Raw genomic sequence first — 20,188 nt, 5'->3', positions numbered from 1 at the left:
CATCCAATTGCGTTTCCTTTGTTATGATAAAAGGACTACGAAAGAATGCTAACATTGGGGCCTTTCAGGACTGTCACACTATGTCTTATTTTCTAGGTTACTGCAGAGGGGATATAGAGCTGTCCCATCCTCTGGGTAGAAATGGTAAACATGAGGCAGGTAGACACGAGGAGATATGTGTTCAGCTTTCCCTATTTATCACCATCTCTGTCAAGAACTTTCCCAAACCACAGTCCAGGTGTATCTTCTGACAGTCCCCCAAAGTATGCAGAGAAGATTTAGATTATAAACAGTGGTGCTCAAACCTCATGAAGTCCTTTTTCTCACTGCATAATAATTATGCAATTGACTAAATATTATTAGATCATTAACACACAAACTTGGCTGTATGTTGGAATCACTGGGGGTTTAAACACTACAGATGCCTGGCCCCACCCTCAAGGGCTCTGATCTAATTGGGACGGGGTACAGCCTGGACACTGGGATTTGTAAAAGCTTCCCAGGTGACCTTAATGCAGAGCAAAGTCTGAGGGCCACTGCATTAGAAGCAACTTCAGCTTTTTGCTATTGTAAATGGGCTTTCTACTGTGTAATAAATTCTATAGAAGGCCATATAAGTGACCTTGGCCTAGGATTCTATGGAGGAATGAGGATTCTCAAACTACTTTCATATTATTTTTGCTTAAAAAATGCTTGTTTTTATTTTACATTTTCTTTTTACTGTAATATTTTGTTAGTTTCATGAAGCTTTTTTTTTTTCTTTTTTTTCCTTTTTTTGTTCTTGAGACACGGTCTCACTCTGTCACTCAGGCTGGAGTGCAGTGGCGCAGTGTCAGCTTACTGCAATCTACACCTCCACAGGCTCAAGCAATCCTCCCACTTCAGCCTCCCGAGTAGCTGGCACCACAGGTGTGTGCCACCACTCAGCTAATTTTTTTGTATTTTTGGTAGAGTCAGGGTTTCGCCATGTTGCCCAGGCTGGTCTCAAACTCCTGAGCTCAGGCAATCCACCTGCCTAGGCCTCCCAAAGTTCTGGGATTACAGATGTGAGCCACCGTGCCCAGCCACAAAGCTGTTTTTAATTTTACAAAAAAAATTTACCTTCAATGGGAAGGCACAGGCTAGATTAGCTATCAGGTTCCTTTGTTTTAGTCTGGAACTTTATTTACTCTACTCATTATCCCATAATGATCAGAAAGCTCAGAGTGTTAAGTAACAGATGCAGTGGATAGATATCATGACTGAATAAGCACAGGGTAATACTTTCAGACTGGTAGACAAAATAATACAAGAGATTGCAGCTCCCTTTGTGATAAAACAATTGGGAACTAGATTGAAAGGTCAGTTAAAGATGAAGCAATGGGCTGGGTGTGGTGGCTCATGCCTGTAATCCCAGTACTTTGGGAGGCTGAAGCAGGCGGATCACCTGAGGTTAGGAGTTTGAGACCAGCCTGGTCAACATGGTGAAACCCCACCTCTACTAAAAATACACAAAAAATTAGCTGGGCATGGTGGCACATGCCTGTAATCCCAGCTACTTGGGAGGCTGAGGCAGGAGAATTGCTTTAATCCAGGAGGCAGAGGTTGCAGTGAGCCGACATCGTGCCATTGCACTCCAGCCAGGGTGACAGAGCGAGACTCCGTCTAAAAAAAAAAAAAGAAAAAAGAAAGAGGAAGCAATAGTGAATTCCAATTGGAACCCCAATGGGAAATTCCTGAATGGATCCTAAGTTGTACCTCTCTCTGTCAGTCACAGTGGAGACTCTCCCTGCAGAAAGAAAGCTGGGACTCTGGGGCTGGGGCTGGGGCAGCACTTACTGTCTGATAGGTAATGACCAGCTGGATTACGGGCAGCGCATAAAACACAGCGATGGTGATGATATTCCTATGCAGGCAGAAAGAACCAGAAATGGTTATTTTCAAATGAACAGTGGAGTCTTTGGTTAATATTTTTAAAAGAATGCTTCCACCCCATAAGTCCATAATTAACTTGCAAAAGTAACCAGAAGCTGATTATGTGGTTCCTGTTTCTCCAGTCGTCCTCTTCCCTCTCTTGCATTGGGGCATTTGGTACACAGTATCTTGTCTAAAGGGGAATTAAAGAAGTAAAGAAAAGCTTCCCTTGGATACTTTTAGTTAGGGTGCAGAGGCAAAAACTGAAAATACTAACTGAAATGTATTTTTTAAAAAGGTTAATGATTGGTACCCAACAAATATTAGGGTTTCTTTTTTCTTTCTTTTCTTACAACCATTTGTAAAACAGTGTAAGTAGTACCTGCTTCTGGTTTAACCAAATCATTTATGAGGGCCTATCTCTTTAGGCTGCTGTTAGATTAAACATCAGAGTGTAAGTAATGAGTGACGGATCACGTGAAAGGGGTGTGGTTTCCAAACTGATGGTCCCACTATGAAATTTCATGTGGCCCCACTGTCCCTTATTTCCTTCTAAGTAAAAGGGCATCCTCCAGGAGAAAATAAGGGGAGGAGCTGTCACAAGAGTAGAATACTCAGCTTGGGGGTTTCTGAGGGGAGAGAAGATTTCTTGCAAGGCAGCTCAGCCTCTTGGCTGGGAGGGAGGCTGTGTCCATGTGTGTGGCCATTGCAGGTCTACTGATAGTTGGCTGGTAACATCATTCCCTATGCCTGTGCCTCATTAAACACTAAAACCTTGTGCCTAAGTGGTTGTGGCTCTGACTAAGAAAACTATGTTTATTTAAGGGAACCATGGTCCTACTGGTCATCTACTTACCAAAAATAAATTTTATATTTTTTGCTGACAATTCTCCGGTCCTTCCTGGACAAATCTGACAGGTAAAGGAACATCTGGAATGCCAAATAAAAAGAGAATGCAAAACTGTACTCAGCTCTTTATGCATGAGATACAAAGGCAAACATAACAAATGTCTCAATTTAAATTAAAATTGTTAAAATTATTCAAGCGATACAATTATTCAAATTTACTAAATTTGATTAAGTAAATCAAATTTACTTGATTAAAATTATTTAAGACTTTTCTTTTAATGTTGTTTTTCCCATGATACCTTAATAAAAACCCTAGTATTTTCCTTGGAATATTAAGGATTGGCTGATGTGGGCAACTTATTGGGAGTCTTGAGTGCTTCTTACATGTCAAGAATTGATTTCCCAGCTTTCAGAGCTGTCCACTGTGTGGTTCTTGAACTACATAGGGCTGAAACTGTACGTTTCCCCTTCATATCTTTTGCTGGATATGACAGAAAATAATAATCACAAACCAGAAACAAATCAGCTTTCCTTTTGAAAGATGATATGCCCAGAACCGGGGAGCTTTCCCCAGTACACCCCTCAAATGAATCTTTTCTTTAATCTGGTTGGATCCCTTCCTTCTTTATTGCCTACAGTCATTCACTTCAGACCTTAAGAGTGTTTTAATGCCCTGTGCTCTTTAATGTGCTCACTTTCTTCCGCGAGAAAAAAAAGTGCGAATTAACAGAGTATTGCTTTTAGTCTGTAGGTACATTTGATTTAAGTCTTCTGGGAAATTTGGCTTTCCCTGAAGGAAACAAAATAAAGGAAACTGAGGTATTGCTGAAGTTTATTCTACTGCCAAACTTTCTGCCCTCTCAAAGAGTACGGCGAGGCAGGGTGGGTACCTTGGTCCGGATGATGTTTTTATCACTCTCAATGTCTGGCATGGTGTCGAAGTCGCTCTCCTCCACAGAGCTGTCTGTGTCTGACTGGCCCGGTGGCCCACCATCGGGGGAGGACATCTGCCTTCCAGGACTGGAGCTTGACTCATCTGAAACAGAGACAACTCATCTGCCATCAAAAGCCGTGGAGAGCCTACGGAGCCCATTCGTCTCTGCAAAAAGCACAGTGCAGACTCATTCTAGGAAATACTGTGTTGATCCAAATGAACTCCTCATTCACAAGACCTGTTCTTTCTCTCTATTCCTTCTCAATGGACTTTTATTTTTCCTCTTCTCCTATTTTTATATTTAACTTGGCTATCTTCAGGACTGAACACATATTAGAATCTAAGGGCAACTGCTCTGTTAACTATTTGGATACAAAAATAATATTGTACTTCTATTTCATGTTTCATATGTTAAAATATGAACATAAATATATAGAAATACACATGCACATCGCTATGTATAGCATCTATTGCATATATGTGTGAGCCCACACATATCTAACAGCTATACATTTCCCATGGGTAAAGTATTTGTACACAGAAATCACCCACATGCTGTATCTATGATTATATAATGAAAACAACATTCTCAGGAAGAAGAATCCTTCTGTTCCCATGAATGTTTCCCAGAGCAGATGGAGATTTATGCAGCTTGATGGGCACATGAGCTGAGCTTACCTTCCGCTTTATTTCTTCTGTTCAGATGGTTTCTTAAAAATCCTGTTCTTACAGAACTAAAAATAAGTAGTCTGCACTGAGCCCACATGCTTCTCAAAGTTACAGAATGATAGGGCAGGAATACAGGATTCCCGGTCCCTCTACACTGACATTTTAAACAGCACCATTCATAGGCCCACAAGCAATATGGAAGGGCAGGCAGCTCAATGAGCTTCTACTCTAACAAGACAGGTCTAGGATTCCATTCTTTTCAGCCCATTTAAGGAACACTGGGGTTTGCCATGTGAACGACTGGGTGGCAGTGAGCAGGTTCAATTATGAAGTCAGCCAAAATGAAGGATTGGTAGGCTACAGCCATGTTCACCTGCAGCACTGCCTCAGTCTTCTGATCGCCCCTTACTCCACTGAAACCTGAGGATGAAACAACTGGTCAATTGATGTCAGGCTCCCTGGGACACATCTTTCATGCCCTAAACCCAGGCTGGATATGAAAAAGTCCCTAGGGGGCCTTAGTATTAGATGACAACCATTGAAGGAATTCTGCCCAAGTGGGGCTAGCAGATCCAAGAAACAGAACAACAGAACTGGAGAAAGTTAGAGCTGGGAGGAAGCTTCCAAATCTCCAAGCAACTCATCTTACAAATAAAAGACAATCTCATAGGATAGCTGCTTTGCCGACATTCCCAGTTATTAGTGGCTGGAATGCCTTTCTATCATATTCTCTGCAGAATTAGGAAACACTTTCATGAACAGACTTGGTAGGACATACCTATTGTCCCATAATTGCTCCCTTCGGGTGTGCTGGCAGCAATGGGATGAGATGCCACCATATTTCCAGAGCCTGTTGAAAAAAGTGAAGAGGCAAACACTTTATGTCCAGTTGCTAAAACAAAACAACACTATTCTAAGTAGCTTGAATCATCAGGGCACATTAGTTTAGGTTTGATTTTCTTTTTACACTAATACAGGAGTCACCAAAACTATGACCCATCTGCCAAATCTAGCCTGCCACCTGTTTCTGTATGGCTGTTTAACTAAGATTAGTTTTCAAACCTTTAAATGACTGGGGAAAAAATCCAAAGAAGAATAATGTTTCATGACAGGTAAAAATGATACGAAATTCAAATTTCAGTATTTATGTATAAGTTCTACTGAAACACAGCCATCATTTCCATTGGTGCACAATAAAAATATTCAGTTTTGTAAGCCAACTTTGTAGGTTTTTAGCATGTTTTAAATTTTTTATGTGTCCATTAATTTCCCCCATAAAGAAAAATAATTAAAGTGTAAACTCAAAACCTTTAGCCAGGTTTTGGACTTAAACTTTAATTATAAGGACTAATGCAATGGCCTTGGAGATCCAATTTCTTTTCTTCTTTGGTGGTGTAGCCAAGAGCTGGCTCAGCTGGACAGCAAGGCTTCTGGCTAATGCAGCATTTTTGGCAGCCTAAGCTGTTCCCAGGGCCCTTAGCACACAGATCTTGGTCTTCAAAATGCAGACTTTGGCCCTCAGAATGCATGCTCCCTGGCACTGTTACTAGGCTTGGAGATCCCCTCATAAATTTCTTCTTATTTAGGGAAATTAGGTGTTCCCTGGCCTTTCTTGGGCTGACCCATAAGCATGTAACATGTCATCAATACCATCTATGCTTTTCATCCAACTTCAAGTCAAAGAAACAGTTTACCTTGAGATTGTTAAGTATGAGAGATCAAATCTTTCGAGCACAGTAACAGTGCCCTGTGAAGATGTTGTGTGCAATTTGCCTGACTCTTTTTGACTTAGAACAGATTTGGCCATAGTTACAGCACAGAGCTTTGCTGCTGCGCTGCTACTGCTGCTGCTACCAGTACTACCTCTATTACTACTGACTGATGTTTATTGCAGACTTACTGTGTAGGACAGTCCTTTAAATTCTTTCCAGGAATTTACTCTTTTAAATTTTCAACAACCCTAGGAGGTTGATAATATTATTATCACCATTTTAAAGATGATAAAAGGGAGATGCTGAGAGATCATGTAATTTGCCTGGTCACTCTGAGAGTGGATGGATAGTGTTTCATTGTATTGGTCTCGGTGAAAACTTATTTTCTTTTTATGAAAAATTATTATTATTTCTTGGGACAGGGTCTCACTTTGTCACCCAGGCTGGAATGCAGTAGTACGATCTCGGCTCACTGCAACCTCCACCTCCTGGGTTCAAGCGATTCTCCTGCTTCGGCCTCCTGAATAGCTGGGACTACAGGTGCACATCACCACACCTGGCTAATATTTGTATTTTTAGTAGAGACAGGGTTTCACCATGTTGGCCAGGCTGGTCTTGAACTCCCCACCTCAAGTGATCAGCTTGCCTTGGCCTCCCAAAGTGCTGGGATTACAGGCATGAGCCACCATGCTTGGCCTAAAAAATGATTTTTAATTGTATTTATTAAGATGTACAACATGATGTTTTGATATTACGTGCACATAGTGAAATGATTGCTATAGCTAAGCAAATTAACATATCCATCACTTTCCATAGTTCCCTCTTTTTTGTTGTTATAAGAGCACCTAAAATCTACTCTCTTCACAAATTTTCAATATAGAATGCAGTATTATTGACTATATATATTCTTCCTACTGCATACTAGACTTATTCATCCTACCTGCCTGCAGATTTGTACCTTTTGACTTACAGCTCCTAATTTCCTCCCACTCCCTGTCCCTGATATCCACTGTTCTACTCCTTATTTCTATGTATTTTACTTTTTAAAAGATTCCACATATAAGAGAGACCATGCAGTACTTTGCTTTCTGTGTCTGGTGTATTCCACTTAGCATAACATCCTCCATGTTTATCCATGGAAGGCATATTGTTGCAAATGGCAGCAATCCTGCTTAAAGGCTGAATAACCTTCTGTTGTGTTAGACAAAACTTATCTTTTTAACTGAAAAGACAGGAATTTTCCTTCAAACAAGAACAATTGGTAGTAAATATGTTACTTTCACATAGTGCTCAAGAATACCTTTCTAAAGAGACAAAGAGGTTGAGGCTCATTTGCATCTCCACTGTAATAAACTCACATTTTAAAAAAGCACAGCTTTTGCTTTTTAGATTCGCAGCTGCTGCCTGCCAATGATTACCCATTGGCGTGGGTCATCCTGCATCTTCTTTCTGTTTAGTTTATTGCAGGGAGTCTCATGGAACCCCTGGGTTGCTCTTATTCCTAGATGATGTTGTAGGTCTTTTACATTCCCCTCAGTATCTTTCACATTTTTCTCTTTTCAAGCTTCCTATTTTATTTTATGTATTTATTTCTTGAGACTGGGTCTCACTCTGTTGCCCAGACTGGAGTGCAGTGGCACAATCATGGCGCACTGTAGCCTCAACCACCAGATTCAGGCGATCCTCTTGCCTCAGCCTCTTGAGTAGCTGTGACCACAGGGTCATGCCACCACACCTGGCTAATTTTTCAAAAATTATTTGTAGAGACAGAATCTCCCTAGGTTGACCAGGCTGGCCTCCAACTCCTTGACTCAAGCAATCCTCCAGTCTTGGCCTCCCAAAGTGCTGGGATTACAGGTGTGAGCCACCATGCCTGGTCTAAGCTCCTTATTTTAAGTCACTAACCTATGTCCCTTATTTGAAATGTAATTTTGAAAATTATTAAATGTGCAAATAGTAAATGAAGAATGACACTAAAATCACAAAATGCTGAGAATATTATCATATATTTTACCATATATTTTATCATATAATATTACCATATGTTTTAAAGATGATAAAAGGGAGATGCTGAGAGATCAAGTAATTTGCCCAGTCACTCAGATAGTGGATGGATAGTGATTCCTTGAATTGGTCTCAGTGAAAACTTGTTTTCATAAAAAAAGATTTTTAAATTGTATATATTAAGATGTACAACATGATGTTTTGATGTTACGTGCACATAGCGTATTTTGGTGTCACTGGAAGTCCTCTGATATGGGAAGTTGAAGTTTGTGTAAGAAAATACTGGAGTTCAGTTGTAGCAGGAGGTCGAAATTGTTCGTGGGAGCCAATGTTCTCTGTCTGTGTGTGTAATCAAAAGGAAAACAAAAACCAAAAACTAAAATCAAAGCAAGTGAACAAACAAAAACAATCAGTGTTTTGTTAGGTGACAACTTCACTAAAAAGACAAAGCCAGCTGTGTAGGTCTGTTCAGACTTTAAGGAATCACTGATTTCTGTTTTCTGCTCTGGCTCATCACTGAGCATGATCTGGTTTTGATGTTGTTGCTGGCTCTGTTCATTTTGAGGCAGCTGCAACATCATGGGTTCTGTGACAGATAAGAGCACCAAGATTTTCATGTGCAATACCATTGCCAGCATGCAAAAATGTTTTCATTCTGTGGACTTTTATATGCACCAATTAAATATGAGATTGGCCAACATGGGATAACAGTATTCTTTTCATTTTGCTTATGTCTAAAGCCTTTTAAGAATGCAAAAACCAAGGCATTTCCTTCTAAACGTCAAGTATGGTCTGGGAAGGCAAGCCATATCTATATTTAACTGTATAGTACATAGAAAGCAGAATTCAACACAAAATATCAGCTTATAAGACAGACCAAGATGTTCTGGCTGGAAATAGCAGACACATACGATTGTGAATGATCTCATCTTAATGAGGAAACTTGTTTTGATATGTGTTTCTCTGAGCTTGAGCCCCCTGCATCTGTCTACTTCACTGACATAGAACAGGATATGCTTGCACGCTTGCTTTTTATGGTAAATGCCTTATGTGAGGAGAAAAATTTCATTTCATTTTGAGCATGTTTGCGTCTTTCAGGGACTTCATATTTATAGTTGCCTTGTCCCATTATATCTCTGAAGACTCAGCAGGTTGGAAGCTGAAGAGGGAGCCAGAAATGATGGGAACTAGCTAGCATGATTTTGTTTTTGTTTTTTTTTTTTTTGAGATGGAGTCTCGCTCTGTCGCCAGGCTGGAGTGCAGTGGCATGATCTCGGCTCATTGCAACCTCTGCCTCCCGGGTTCAAGTGATTCCCCTGCCTCAGCCTCCTGAGTAGCTGGGACTACAGGTACATGCCACCATGTGTGGCTAATATTTTGTATTTTAGTAGAGACAGGGTTTCACAATGTTGGCCAGGATGGTCTCAATCTGCTGACTGTAGGCAATCCACCCGCCTCGGCCTCCCAAAGTGTTGGGATTACAGGTGTGAGCCACCGTGCCCGGCCAAAATTTTATTTTTATGCCAATTGCCTACCTATCCCGACTTAGTGTCACGTTTTGTTTCAATAGTTGAAGAAAAAATGAAGAAAACCATCATCATCTTTGCAGATGGATGTAAAAGTAAAATTCCTCTAGAAGAAAAATCTGGACAAGAAAACTAGAAAAAGAAGAGTAGAGATCTAGGACTAAAATTTGAGACCCTTTGTCACTGAATGGCCTGCGTTCCTTGAGTCCTCCAAATTCAACAGTCTCCTTGTCTTATCTCCACCAGATCTTGCTCTTGGCTAAGAGGCTGGTTCAGTAATGGCTGTATCCAGGGAAGGATTGGGTTGGCCATTTGGTTCTTAAATCTACAACCGATTAGGTCTGCCAAGCTCTTGCACTTGAGAAAGTAACCTCCTCTTCTGTTGTACCCCAGTTCCTGGTGGCAACTCAAGGGGTCCCAGAGGCCTGTTGGGGAGGCTTCATCATTTTTCTCAGCTGGTAACTGAATTTCTGTAGAGGCTCTTTAACAATGATGTGAAATGTGGGGTTTCTCTCTGATAAAGCCAGTGGAGGAAATGGTTTTAGAGCACAGAGCCTTTCTTAGTACCTCTCAGATTCTCACAGATGCCCTGTCTTTGGTATTAAGGATAATTAGACAATGCAGGGTCCAGTCATTCATAGTACAGTAAAAAAGTCCCTTCAAGTCCCCTGGAGCAGCTCTTTGCCAACACTATTTCCATCTCACCCAGGCTCCAGGGTCTAATCTTCTTCTTCATCCCATGAAGTATGAAATACATTTTTTTGCTTTTTATTATAGTTGGAGCTAACATGGAGATTTTCACATACAGCTTAATTAAATCACTTCAGGCATATCAAAGAAAAACAAATGCAGAGTAGCCCACAGATTTTCTGAGTGCATCCTTCCTAACTCCAACAGAGCTGCCACCAATTTGGCAACCTGTAGGGACCTGATTCCATTTCTTCCACTTGAGTCACGTCTAAGGTGAAAGCATTAGGCTAAGTTCCACAGATATCTAGCTCCACAGTGATGTGGGCAGAGACCGTATTAAGTCTAGTGGGATCCTCTTCCCCTTTAAGAAGCTGCTTCTAGCATTTTCTCTGGATATAAGCACCCAAGGCATTTCCTGTAACTCTGAGCTCCATCGAAATTCCTGTGCCCCATGGTCATGCTGATCCTGGCCTTGGGAGAGAAAGACATTTCTGTATCCTTGTTTCTTCCTTGAATGTCTGTCGCTAGCTTCCAGATATGGTCCTTACTTGCCTCTGTCTCTTGCTCCTGGTTGATTTCTCTATGCTCTGTTTGAGATGCCTAAAAAAGTCACTGGTTCTTCCCTTGGGCAGTGCTTGTCTTCTGCTCTTGGTTTAAGCATCTAGGTCTTGACTCACCAGTGGTCATGACATTGGGGGTGATGCCATCATTCCCTGTGGCCTCTCTACCTTACAAAGGTTCCTTATTTTCTTCCTATTTCAAGACTTTTGTGGTGAATATTCCTATTTCCTACTTCTTACCTAAGCTGGTGTGTTATTTAGGTGTCCTCATGTGTTTAGGTCCATGGTTCTCAAACAGGGGGATGTGGGGAAAGAGTTTTGCCCCTAAAAAGACATTTGGCAATGTCTCGAGGCTTTTTTTTTTTTTTTTTTTTTTGAGACACGGTCTTGCTCTGTCACCTAAGTTGGAGTGCAGTGGTGCGATCTCAGCTCACTGCAGCCCCAACATCCTGGGCTCAAGCGATCCTCCCACAGCAGCCTCCGAAGTAGCTGGAGCACAGGTGCACACCACCACGCCCACCTAATTTTGTTTATTTTTTGTTTTTATAGAGACGAAGTCTTACTATGTTGCCTAGGCTGGTCTCGAACTCCTAGGCCCAAACAATCCTCCCACCTCGGCCTCCCCAAATGCTGGGATTACAGGCATGAGCAACTGCACCAAGCCTGGAGGCATTTTTAGTTGTCCCAAGGAGGGGCAACTCCTAGAATCTAGTCCATGGAAGTGAAGGATGCCATTAAACATCCTATAAGATACAGAATAGCCCCCAACAACAAAGAATTATCTGGCCTATAATGTCAATAATATTGAGTTTGAGAAACTCTGGTCTTAGAGAAGAGGACCTAATCTTAATTCTAAAAGTAGGTTTGTCTGATGTGTAGGTAAATCTGTTCTTTGCAGTGACTGGTTTAACAATAAGTGTATGATTCACTCTAGGCCAATGAAACACAAGAAGTTGCTGAGGGCTTCTGAAAAGGTCCTTCCCTCTGGTGCTGCCAGGTGAAGGTGTGAGCCTTGACCCATCTCACTGCCAGCCCTGGGAGTAAATTGAAGCCAAGGGAATGGCAGGGAAATGGACCAGAGCCACTGGACTCATCAATCCTGAAGTACATCTTTTGGCTCTACTTCCAGAGCTAGGAGTCTCTTTCTTGATTAAGCATGTTTGAGATTTTTTTTTTTCTTGTTGCTGTGGTTACCTACAGCCACATGAATCTCAATGATGCATCTTTACTCTTTTTGGTCACTCATTTGTTTCTGCTTACCATCAGAAGGGTACCTCCAGCTCTTAGCTAATTTTCAGAGCCTCCCTGAACCTGGACAATGATCTGGCTCAAGTCCCAGCTTTGTCCACTTATGCTTCAATGTTCAACAGACCCTTCTGAATGCAGAATTCCTTCAATAAATATTATTATAATAAAAAGTCTTCACTCATGCTATAAAAACTAACAGACTATCCTTTCAGAGGCTACCCAATGGGATTCAATCGATTGGATGTAGGCCTAAGTTCAACTAGGCCTAAACTAATCACAAAACTTGGAGGCACAAAACTTTTTTCCTGTAGGAAAAAAGATGACATCCAGAGAGCAGACAAATTCATTTAAACATCTGACGACTAAAAGGGAGAGGAGCATTTAGCACTTTAAAGCCATGAGAGCAGGTGTTCTTTTACAGTCTTTTATATTGACAGCTGAATGTTTATAAAACAAAGTGCTTGGGTGGCTGGAAAAACAGGCATGCTGACATTAAGGAAGACAAACATTAAAAAAAAAAAAAAAAAAAAGCAAACTCTCCAGCAAAGGGAGCAATGATCCTGCTGGAGGGGGGTAGGGGGTGAGTTAAAGTCTTTCTAAGATTCTGTGGCCTCATTTAAGTGTGGAAAACACACACCTAAACATCTGCTATGTATGACTTAAAAACCAAGTTCCACTTCATATTCCTCTTTAACCAAATTCTTGCTCTATGCCAAATAACTTATGAGCACTGAGTTTAGGTTTTTCAAAAATGAGGACATTTAAATTTTTAATTTTGTTAAAAAGATCAGGTCATTGAATTCTTTTGTTCAAATTCTCAGAGTGGAGGAAAAGGCATAGTACAATTGCTGGATAGTCAATTACTCTGGATTCCCCCAAGTTATTATACTCTTTATTATACTTGCTAGGGTCAAGTATTTCAGTTTTCTAGACACTTAAGAAAGCCTCCATCTTAGTTTGGGAAAAAGTAAACCATGTATCAGAGTTGGCACAATACATTCTTACTGTTGTTCACAAATCAGCTTTGGGATAGGACAGGTATGAACAATTATGTCCTAGAAAAGGTGAAACTTTTAAAAAAGATGAATGGCTGACCAATGGTCTGTGATTACAAGGGACACTCCTAGTAAAGGTTTTTAGTGTGAGCTCCACGTCTCAATAATTATCAACTACAGCAGCAGTCTCCAACATTTTTGGCACCAATATTTAGGGACTGGTTTCATGAAAGACAATTTTTCCACAGACGGGGGTGGGGATGGGTTATGGCATTAGATTCTCGTAAGGAGCACGCAACCCAGATCCCTCGCATGCACAGTTCACAATAGGGTTTGCGGTCCTATGAGAATCTAATGCTGCCACTGATCTGAGCGGAGGTGGAGTTCAGGTGGTAATACTTGCTCACCTGCCACTCACCTCCTGCTGTGCAGCCCAGCTCCTAACAGGCCATGGATCAGTACCAGTCCACGGCCTAGGGCTTGGGACCTCTTGAACTATAGAATTGGTTTTCACTAGCTTTGCTTTCCAACTGCAGGCTAGACTACTCTGCGGGATAGGAATCAAGGGAGGGTTTGTAAATTGCAAAAGGCAGAGAGGTAAAAGAAGCATGAAATGGGATGCTGCCACACTATGCGACACCATTTTGAATTGAAACCAAGCATTGCTCTTACCATCATTGGACCCAAAGCTTCCATCAATGGATTTTCTCTGAAACCTGCAAACAAGCACATACACATGCTCCTAAGACAGTGAAAACCTCAGCATTTTACATTTGTTCCTTATAGATTTTGTTGCGGATTTGTCTACTAGGATCTCTTCAAAACATGTCTTTGGGGCCAGGTGTGGTGGCACACGCCTGTAATCCCAGCACTTTGGGAGGCCAAGGCAGGCGGATCACAAGGTCAGGAGTTCAAGACCAGCCTGGCCAATATGGTGAAACCCTGTCTCTAATAAAAATACAAAAATTAGCTGGGCGTGATGGCAGGTGTCTGTAGTCCCAGCTACTTGGGAGGCTGAGGCAGGAGAATTGCTTGAACCCAGGAGGTGGAGGTTGCAGTGAGCTGAGATCATGCCACTGCATTGGGCGGCAGAGCGAGACTCCATCTCAAAAAAAAAAAAAAAAAAGAAAAAGAAAAAGAAAAACAAAACAAACAACAACAACAAACAAACACATGTCTTTGGATATGGAGAAATTGGAACTCATACATTGCTGGTGGGAATGTAAAATGGTGCAGTCACTTTGGAAAAGTTTGTCAGTTTCTCAAAAAGTTAAAGAGTTACCATATATCCCAGCAATTTCATTCTCAGGCATATACATCATTTATTCATTCATCAGTTTTCAGATGTAATTCACATACCATAAAATTCACCCTTTAAAGTGCATAATTTAGTGAGTTTTAATATTAGATTGGTGCAAAAATAATTGTGGTTTTTGCCTTCAAAAATAATGACAAAACCGCAATTACTTTCACACCAATCAAATACATTCACAAAGTTGTACAGCTCCCACCACTATCGAATTCTAGAATATTTTCATCATCCCCAGAAGAAATCTCAAACCCATGACCAGTCACTCCCCATTCCCCACTCCCCATCCCCTGGAAAACACTAATCTACTTTCTGACTCTATAAGTTTGCCTATTTTAGACATTTCATTAAAAATGAATTATATTACATGCAAACTTTTGTGTCTAGTTTCTTTCACTTAGTGTAACGTTTTCAAGGTTCATCCATGCTGTAGTATGCGTCAGTACTTCAGTCTTTTTATGGCTGAATAATATTCCATTGTATGGATAGACCACATTTCATTGACATGCTTGCACTTAATGGATATTTTGGTTGTTTTCACATTTTGGCTATCATGAGTAATACTGTTATGAACATTTGTGTACACATTTTTGTGTGGACATATGTTTTCAATTATCTTGGGTATATAGCTAGGAGTGGAATTGTTGAGCATGAGATAACTCCATGTTTAACTTTTTTTCCAAACTGTTTTCCACAGTGGCCGCACAGCAAGAAGAGTCTTTCATCCCCAGAGTCTCGCTCTGTCGCCCAGGCTGGAGTGCAGTGGTGCGATCTTGGCTCACTGCAAGCTCCGCCTCCCGGGTTCACCCCATTCTCCTGCCTCAGCCTCCCATATGTCTTTCTTTATGTCAGTACCAGAGTCTTGATGAGTGCAACTTTGTAATAAGATTGATATCAGAAAGTGCAAATCCTTTAACGTTCTTCTTTTTTTTTTCAGGATTGTTTTGGCTTCTCCCTTTCATTTTCATATGAATTTTAGGATCAGTTTGTCAATTTCTGTAAAAAAGCCAGCTGGGACTTTGCAAGGGATTGTGTTGAATTTGTAGATTAATTTGGGAACTATTGTCATGTATATTAGTTTCGTACTGCTGCTGTAACAAACTCACAGACTGGGTGTTTAAAACAATACAAGTTTATTATCTTACAGTTCTGGGAGTCAGAATACCAAAATGTGCCTTATATGGCTAAAATAAAGGTGTCAGCAGGGCTGTACTTCTGGAGGCTGCAGGGGAGTATTCATTTTCTTGTCTTTGAAGCTTCTAGAGGCAGCCTGTATTTCCTGACTCACAGCCCCTTCCTCCATCTGCAAAGTATATCATTCCAACCTCTGCTTTCTTTGTCGCATTTCCTTCTTCTGCCTTTGACCTTTTTGTCTCCTTCGTAAGGACTCTTGTGATTACATTAGGTCCATGTAGATAACCCAAGATAATCTTCATAACTTTATCACATCTACCAGTTCCTTTTGCCAGGTAAGGTAACATATTCACAGGTTCTGGAGATTAGACATAGAATTCTTTTGGGGACCATTATTCTATTTACTGCATTATCTTAACAATATTAAATCTTCCAATCCATGCACATGGGATGTCTTTTCATTTAAGTCTCCTTTAATTTATTTCAATGATGTTTTGCAGTTTTCGATGTACAAGTCTTACATTTAATTTGTTAAATTTACTCCAAAATATTTTATTATTTTTTGTGCTTTTGTAAATGGAATTGTTTTCTTAATTTTATTTTTGGATTGCTCATTGCTAGTGTAGAGAAATACAAATGATTTTTTGCATATTGATCTCATGCAATCTTGTTAAACTCGGAGTTTCTTTATGGAATGATGAAAATATTCTGAATTAGATCGTAGTGATGGTTATGCAACAGTGAATATCCTAAAAATCACAGAATTGTATACTTTAAAGGGGCGAATTTTATGGTCTATGAATTGTATCTCAATAAAGTCATTATTAACAAACAAACTATACCATTTGGGAATGGCCATCAAAAATTAAAATGTGAATTATTCTCTCAAAATGAGGTTGGAGGGGTGTGAGAGGAAAGTTGGGGACCAGAAGTGCCCATGTTTTGATACATTCTCTTATTACTTCCAGATGGGAACTCTAGAAGTTGCATATCCTGATTTTGGTATGTTTGGTGGAAGAACTTCTCTTCATAGCTCTTTTGTTCCTAGACACACCAAACTCCTGAATGGCAGAGGGCTTTGGCTTTTGTTCTCTACCTGAGTCATTCTCTCCCCAGATCCTTACATGGCAGGCTCCTTCTTGCCATTCAGGTCTTGGTTATGAGAGGACTTCCCTGCCAATCAAATCTAATCTAAAGCAGCTTCTCCAATGCAATCGTTCTTTATCATACCACTGTGTTTTTTCTGTCAGGAACTGGAATGATTTTCTTTATTAATTGCTTACTTGCTTGTATATTTCTTCCCTGTAAAATGTAAGCTCTATCACAGCAGGGATCTATACTGTTTCATTCACTGTAATATATCTTCAACTTCTAGGATATAGCTGGCACATAGAAGATGATCACTAAATTTTTATTGAATGAATGACGCATATCATTAAGGAGAAAAGTTGGCCAGGCGCAGTGGCTCACGCCTGTAATCCCAGCACTTTTGGAGGCCAAGGTGGGTGGATCACCTGAGGCCAGGAATTCAAGACCAGTCTGACCAATATGGTGAAACCCTGTCTCTACTAAAAATACAAAAATTAGCCAGTCATGGTGGCACGTGCCTGTAGTCCCAGCTACGGGGGAGGCTGCGACAGGAGAATTGCTTGAACCCAGGAGGCAGAGGTTACAGTGAGCTGAGATCGTGCCACTGCACTCCAGCCTGGATGACAGGGCGAGAGACTGTCTCAAAAAAAAAAAAAAAAAAAAAAAAGGGAGAGAAGTTATAATTTGGCCTGACTCTCATAGCTGGCAAAAGAGGCTGTGGTGAAGTTCCTTTTTAATAATTTTAGTTAACAATTGACTGGAAAGCAATTGTATGTACTCATAGAAGATGATATGTTTTGATTATGTGTTTGTATTCACAGACTTTACCCAAGTTTGCACTAGATTCTGGAACTGACAAAATTTTTCATTAGATGAGTTAAATGATTTACAAAGCTAGGATAAGGCAGGTGGTATCTAGTGAATAAAGGAAAAAATAGCAAATGAGGACTGTGCTAGATTGATTGCAAAATGGCTGCACCTCACCTTATATCCAGCTCTTTCAACCAAAGGTAGAGTCTACATCTTCATTTCCTGAATCTAGACTACCCTCATGACTTATTTTGGCCAATTGAATGAGGGGGAAGTAACATTGTGCTAATTCCGAATCTGCATCTTCAAGAGGCCTTGCACTCTTCTGCTGTCTGTCTTGGAAACAAATAAGCCCCAGCTAGCCTGCTTCAGGATGACAGACAAGTGCAGCTGAGGCCAGCCCAGAAGAGCTAGCTCTTAGTTGATCTGTCAGTGGACCACACTCTCTCATCACACCCACCTGGGATCTCTCAGCCCAGCCCAGATTAGCAGAACCATCCAGCTGACCCATAGATTTGTGAGCAAACTTAAATATGTATTTCTGTGTGCCACTGAAGTTTTTTTTTTTTTTTTTTTAATGTAGCATTATTGTGGTAATAGATAACGAATACAAGAATCAACGGGAAGGATGAGTATTCTGGATTGGGCAGTTTGGATTCAATGTCTGGCAATGTGATTGTGAAGAACAAATAAGAGAACAGGTATGCTGTGCTTGACCCAGGGCCTGCACATTCATCGTGGAGGGCTTCATAAACGCATGTTGAATGGACTGAGGCTGGAGGATGGGAAGGGAATAGTGTTTAGTTTCAGGCTAATACAGTATGAAGACACTTTGGATTCTTACCTCCCTGATGGCAGGGGCCATGTCTCTGATCAATGTTTTTTATCCTGATCTCATAGCACGTACTACAAACCCCATAGGTATTTGTAATAGGGTTTAAGGGACTCGTCAAGTAACTGGCATTATGCTGAGATGACTAGCTTCACATGGTTTTACAGAAAACTTTTTATTTTGCTTAGTTAATGAAGGAAAAGTTCTCCTATTAGCATTTTTTCCTCAATCTATTCTTCTATTTAGAATGCCAAATAGTTCTTACATCTCCAGATTTCTATTTCCACTTTGTCTATATTTGGAAAAATCTATGCTGTGCATTTGACCGTAGCAAAATAATCTGCGGCTAGAAGTTTCCATAGAGCCTTATAACACAGCTTAGAAAAACCGTGCTTGGCTAAGTTGGCTAAATAACAACTTTAGAGCAATTGATAACCAGCTATTAGCTTAACTTGTCTGTTTGTATGTTAACTATACTAGCTAACTAATGAGGAACACTCCTGTTTTCTAAAATCTAAAACATCAGGATTAGAGACAGTCTTCCTATGACAGGCATAACAGAGGAACTTCTTTCCATGATATTGGAACTCATCCAAGGCAAAACTGGAAGTGTTTTGGACCCTTTTTCAACTTAGATCCTTGCTGGGGTGCCAGGCTTTTGGTCTAGCATTCTTGGTCAGCACTGTCATCTCTCATAGGGCCTGACCACTCTAGACCCATTTTGATCAGCCTGCTTTAGGCCTAAGGCTCTGGATCCAGACTGCCTGAGTTCAAATCCTGGCTCCTTCATTTACTGGCTGTGAATTCTTCGTAAAATTGCTTAATCCCTCTGTGCCTCAATTTCCTTAACTGTCACTTGGTGATAATAACAGTACCCACTGTTGAGGGGCATCAGATGAGATAATCTACTTAGAGCGCCTGCCATGAAAGGCAAATGGAACCATGCTTTCTTTCAAATGTATCATATGCTGTTTTCTTTTAGTGAATGGAAGAGTATGACACTAAAAGGAGTTTGTAAACAAACATCAAGAAGAAGTTAATTAGAGCACAGAGCCTGGCACACAGCAGGCACCTGCTAAATATTAGTAACTCTGATTCGATAAATTAATTCAGCTGCTAATCAGTTAATGTATACTTTCCAGGTATAATATTCACCTGTAGCCTGGGGTTTTTGTTTTTAACTTGTATTTGAAAATAATTTCAGATTTACAGAGAAGTTGCAAGAATAAGAACACAGAATACCAATATATCCTTTAAATAGATTCAAACAATTGTTAGCTTATTACCTCATTTGCTTTTATCATTCTCACCTCCCCATAAAGATGTAATATATATGATATATATGTATCAAGATACACACACACACATATACACTTTTTTTCCTGGACCATTTGAAAGTAACTTGCATACAACCAAGACCTAAACTTTTACTCCTAAATATTTCAAAAAAAATTCTCTTACATAACCACAATACAGTTATCGAATTCAGCAAATTTAACATTGATGTGATATTCTTATCTAATCTACTATCTGTATTCCAGTTTTGTCAATTGACTCAATAATGTCCTTTGTTGAATATTTTTCTGCTAGTGTAATGTAAAATCCTGATTGAGATCAGGTATTGTCTTTGGTTGTAACATATCTTTAGTCTCCTTCAATCTGGAATACTTATGTAACTTTTCTTTGTCTTTTATGACACATTTTAATAGAATGTTTATCATTGGAGGTTGTCTAATTTTTCCACATGATTAGATTCCAAATATGCGTTTCTGGAATGCTACAAAAGTGACACTGTGTCCTCAGAGTGTCACATCTGGAGGCACACAATGTCCATCTTCTCCTTGGTGATATTAATTTTGATCACCCGGTCAATATGTTTGATTTCTTACTATATATCTACTATTTTTTCCACTTTAACTACTAAGCAATTTGTG

At 40.2% G+C, this 20,188-nt stretch overlaps 1 protein-coding gene and 1 non-coding gene across 10 annotated transcripts in view; both read right to left on the bottom strand.

Moving 5' to 3' along the window:
* The window catches only part of SIDT1 (SID1 transmembrane family member 1), a 100,659-nt gene that overhangs the window by 22,758 nt on the left and 57,713 nt on the right, over nucleotides 1–20,188 (bottom strand). For 8 of the 9 annotated variants that reach the window (XM_003950161.6, XM_063807011.1, XM_526266.9 and 5 more), the window contains exons 10-14: nucleotides 13,753–13,796; nucleotides 5,124–5,195; nucleotides 3,633–3,778; nucleotides 2,750–2,823; nucleotides 1,819–1,885 (exon numbers count right to left, since the gene is read on the bottom strand). In XM_003950161.6, coding sequence (XP_003950210.1) covers nucleotides 1,819–1,885; nucleotides 2,750–2,823; nucleotides 3,633–3,778; nucleotides 5,124–5,195; nucleotides 13,753–13,796 — 403 coding nt within the window. The remainder of the gene's footprint in view (nucleotides 1–1,818; nucleotides 1,886–2,749; nucleotides 2,824–3,632; nucleotides 3,779–5,123; nucleotides 5,196–13,752; nucleotides 13,797–20,188) is intronic. The other variant, XM_063807016.1, reaches the window with a different exon arrangement.
* MIR4446 (microRNA mir-4446) lies at nucleotides 11,835–11,944 on the bottom strand. Its single transcript, NR_106616.1, has one exon. It is a non-coding gene; the product is annotated as a microRNA mir-4446 (primary transcript).

This window comes from Pan troglodytes, chromosome 2, assembly GCF_028858775.2.
Source record: "Pan troglodytes isolate AG18354 chromosome 2, NHGRI_mPanTro3-v2.0_pri, whole genome shotgun sequence".
NCBI lineage: Eukaryota > Metazoa > Chordata > Mammalia > Primates > Hominidae > Pan > Pan troglodytes.
This window is presented reverse-complemented; position numbering and strand designations above follow the sequence as displayed.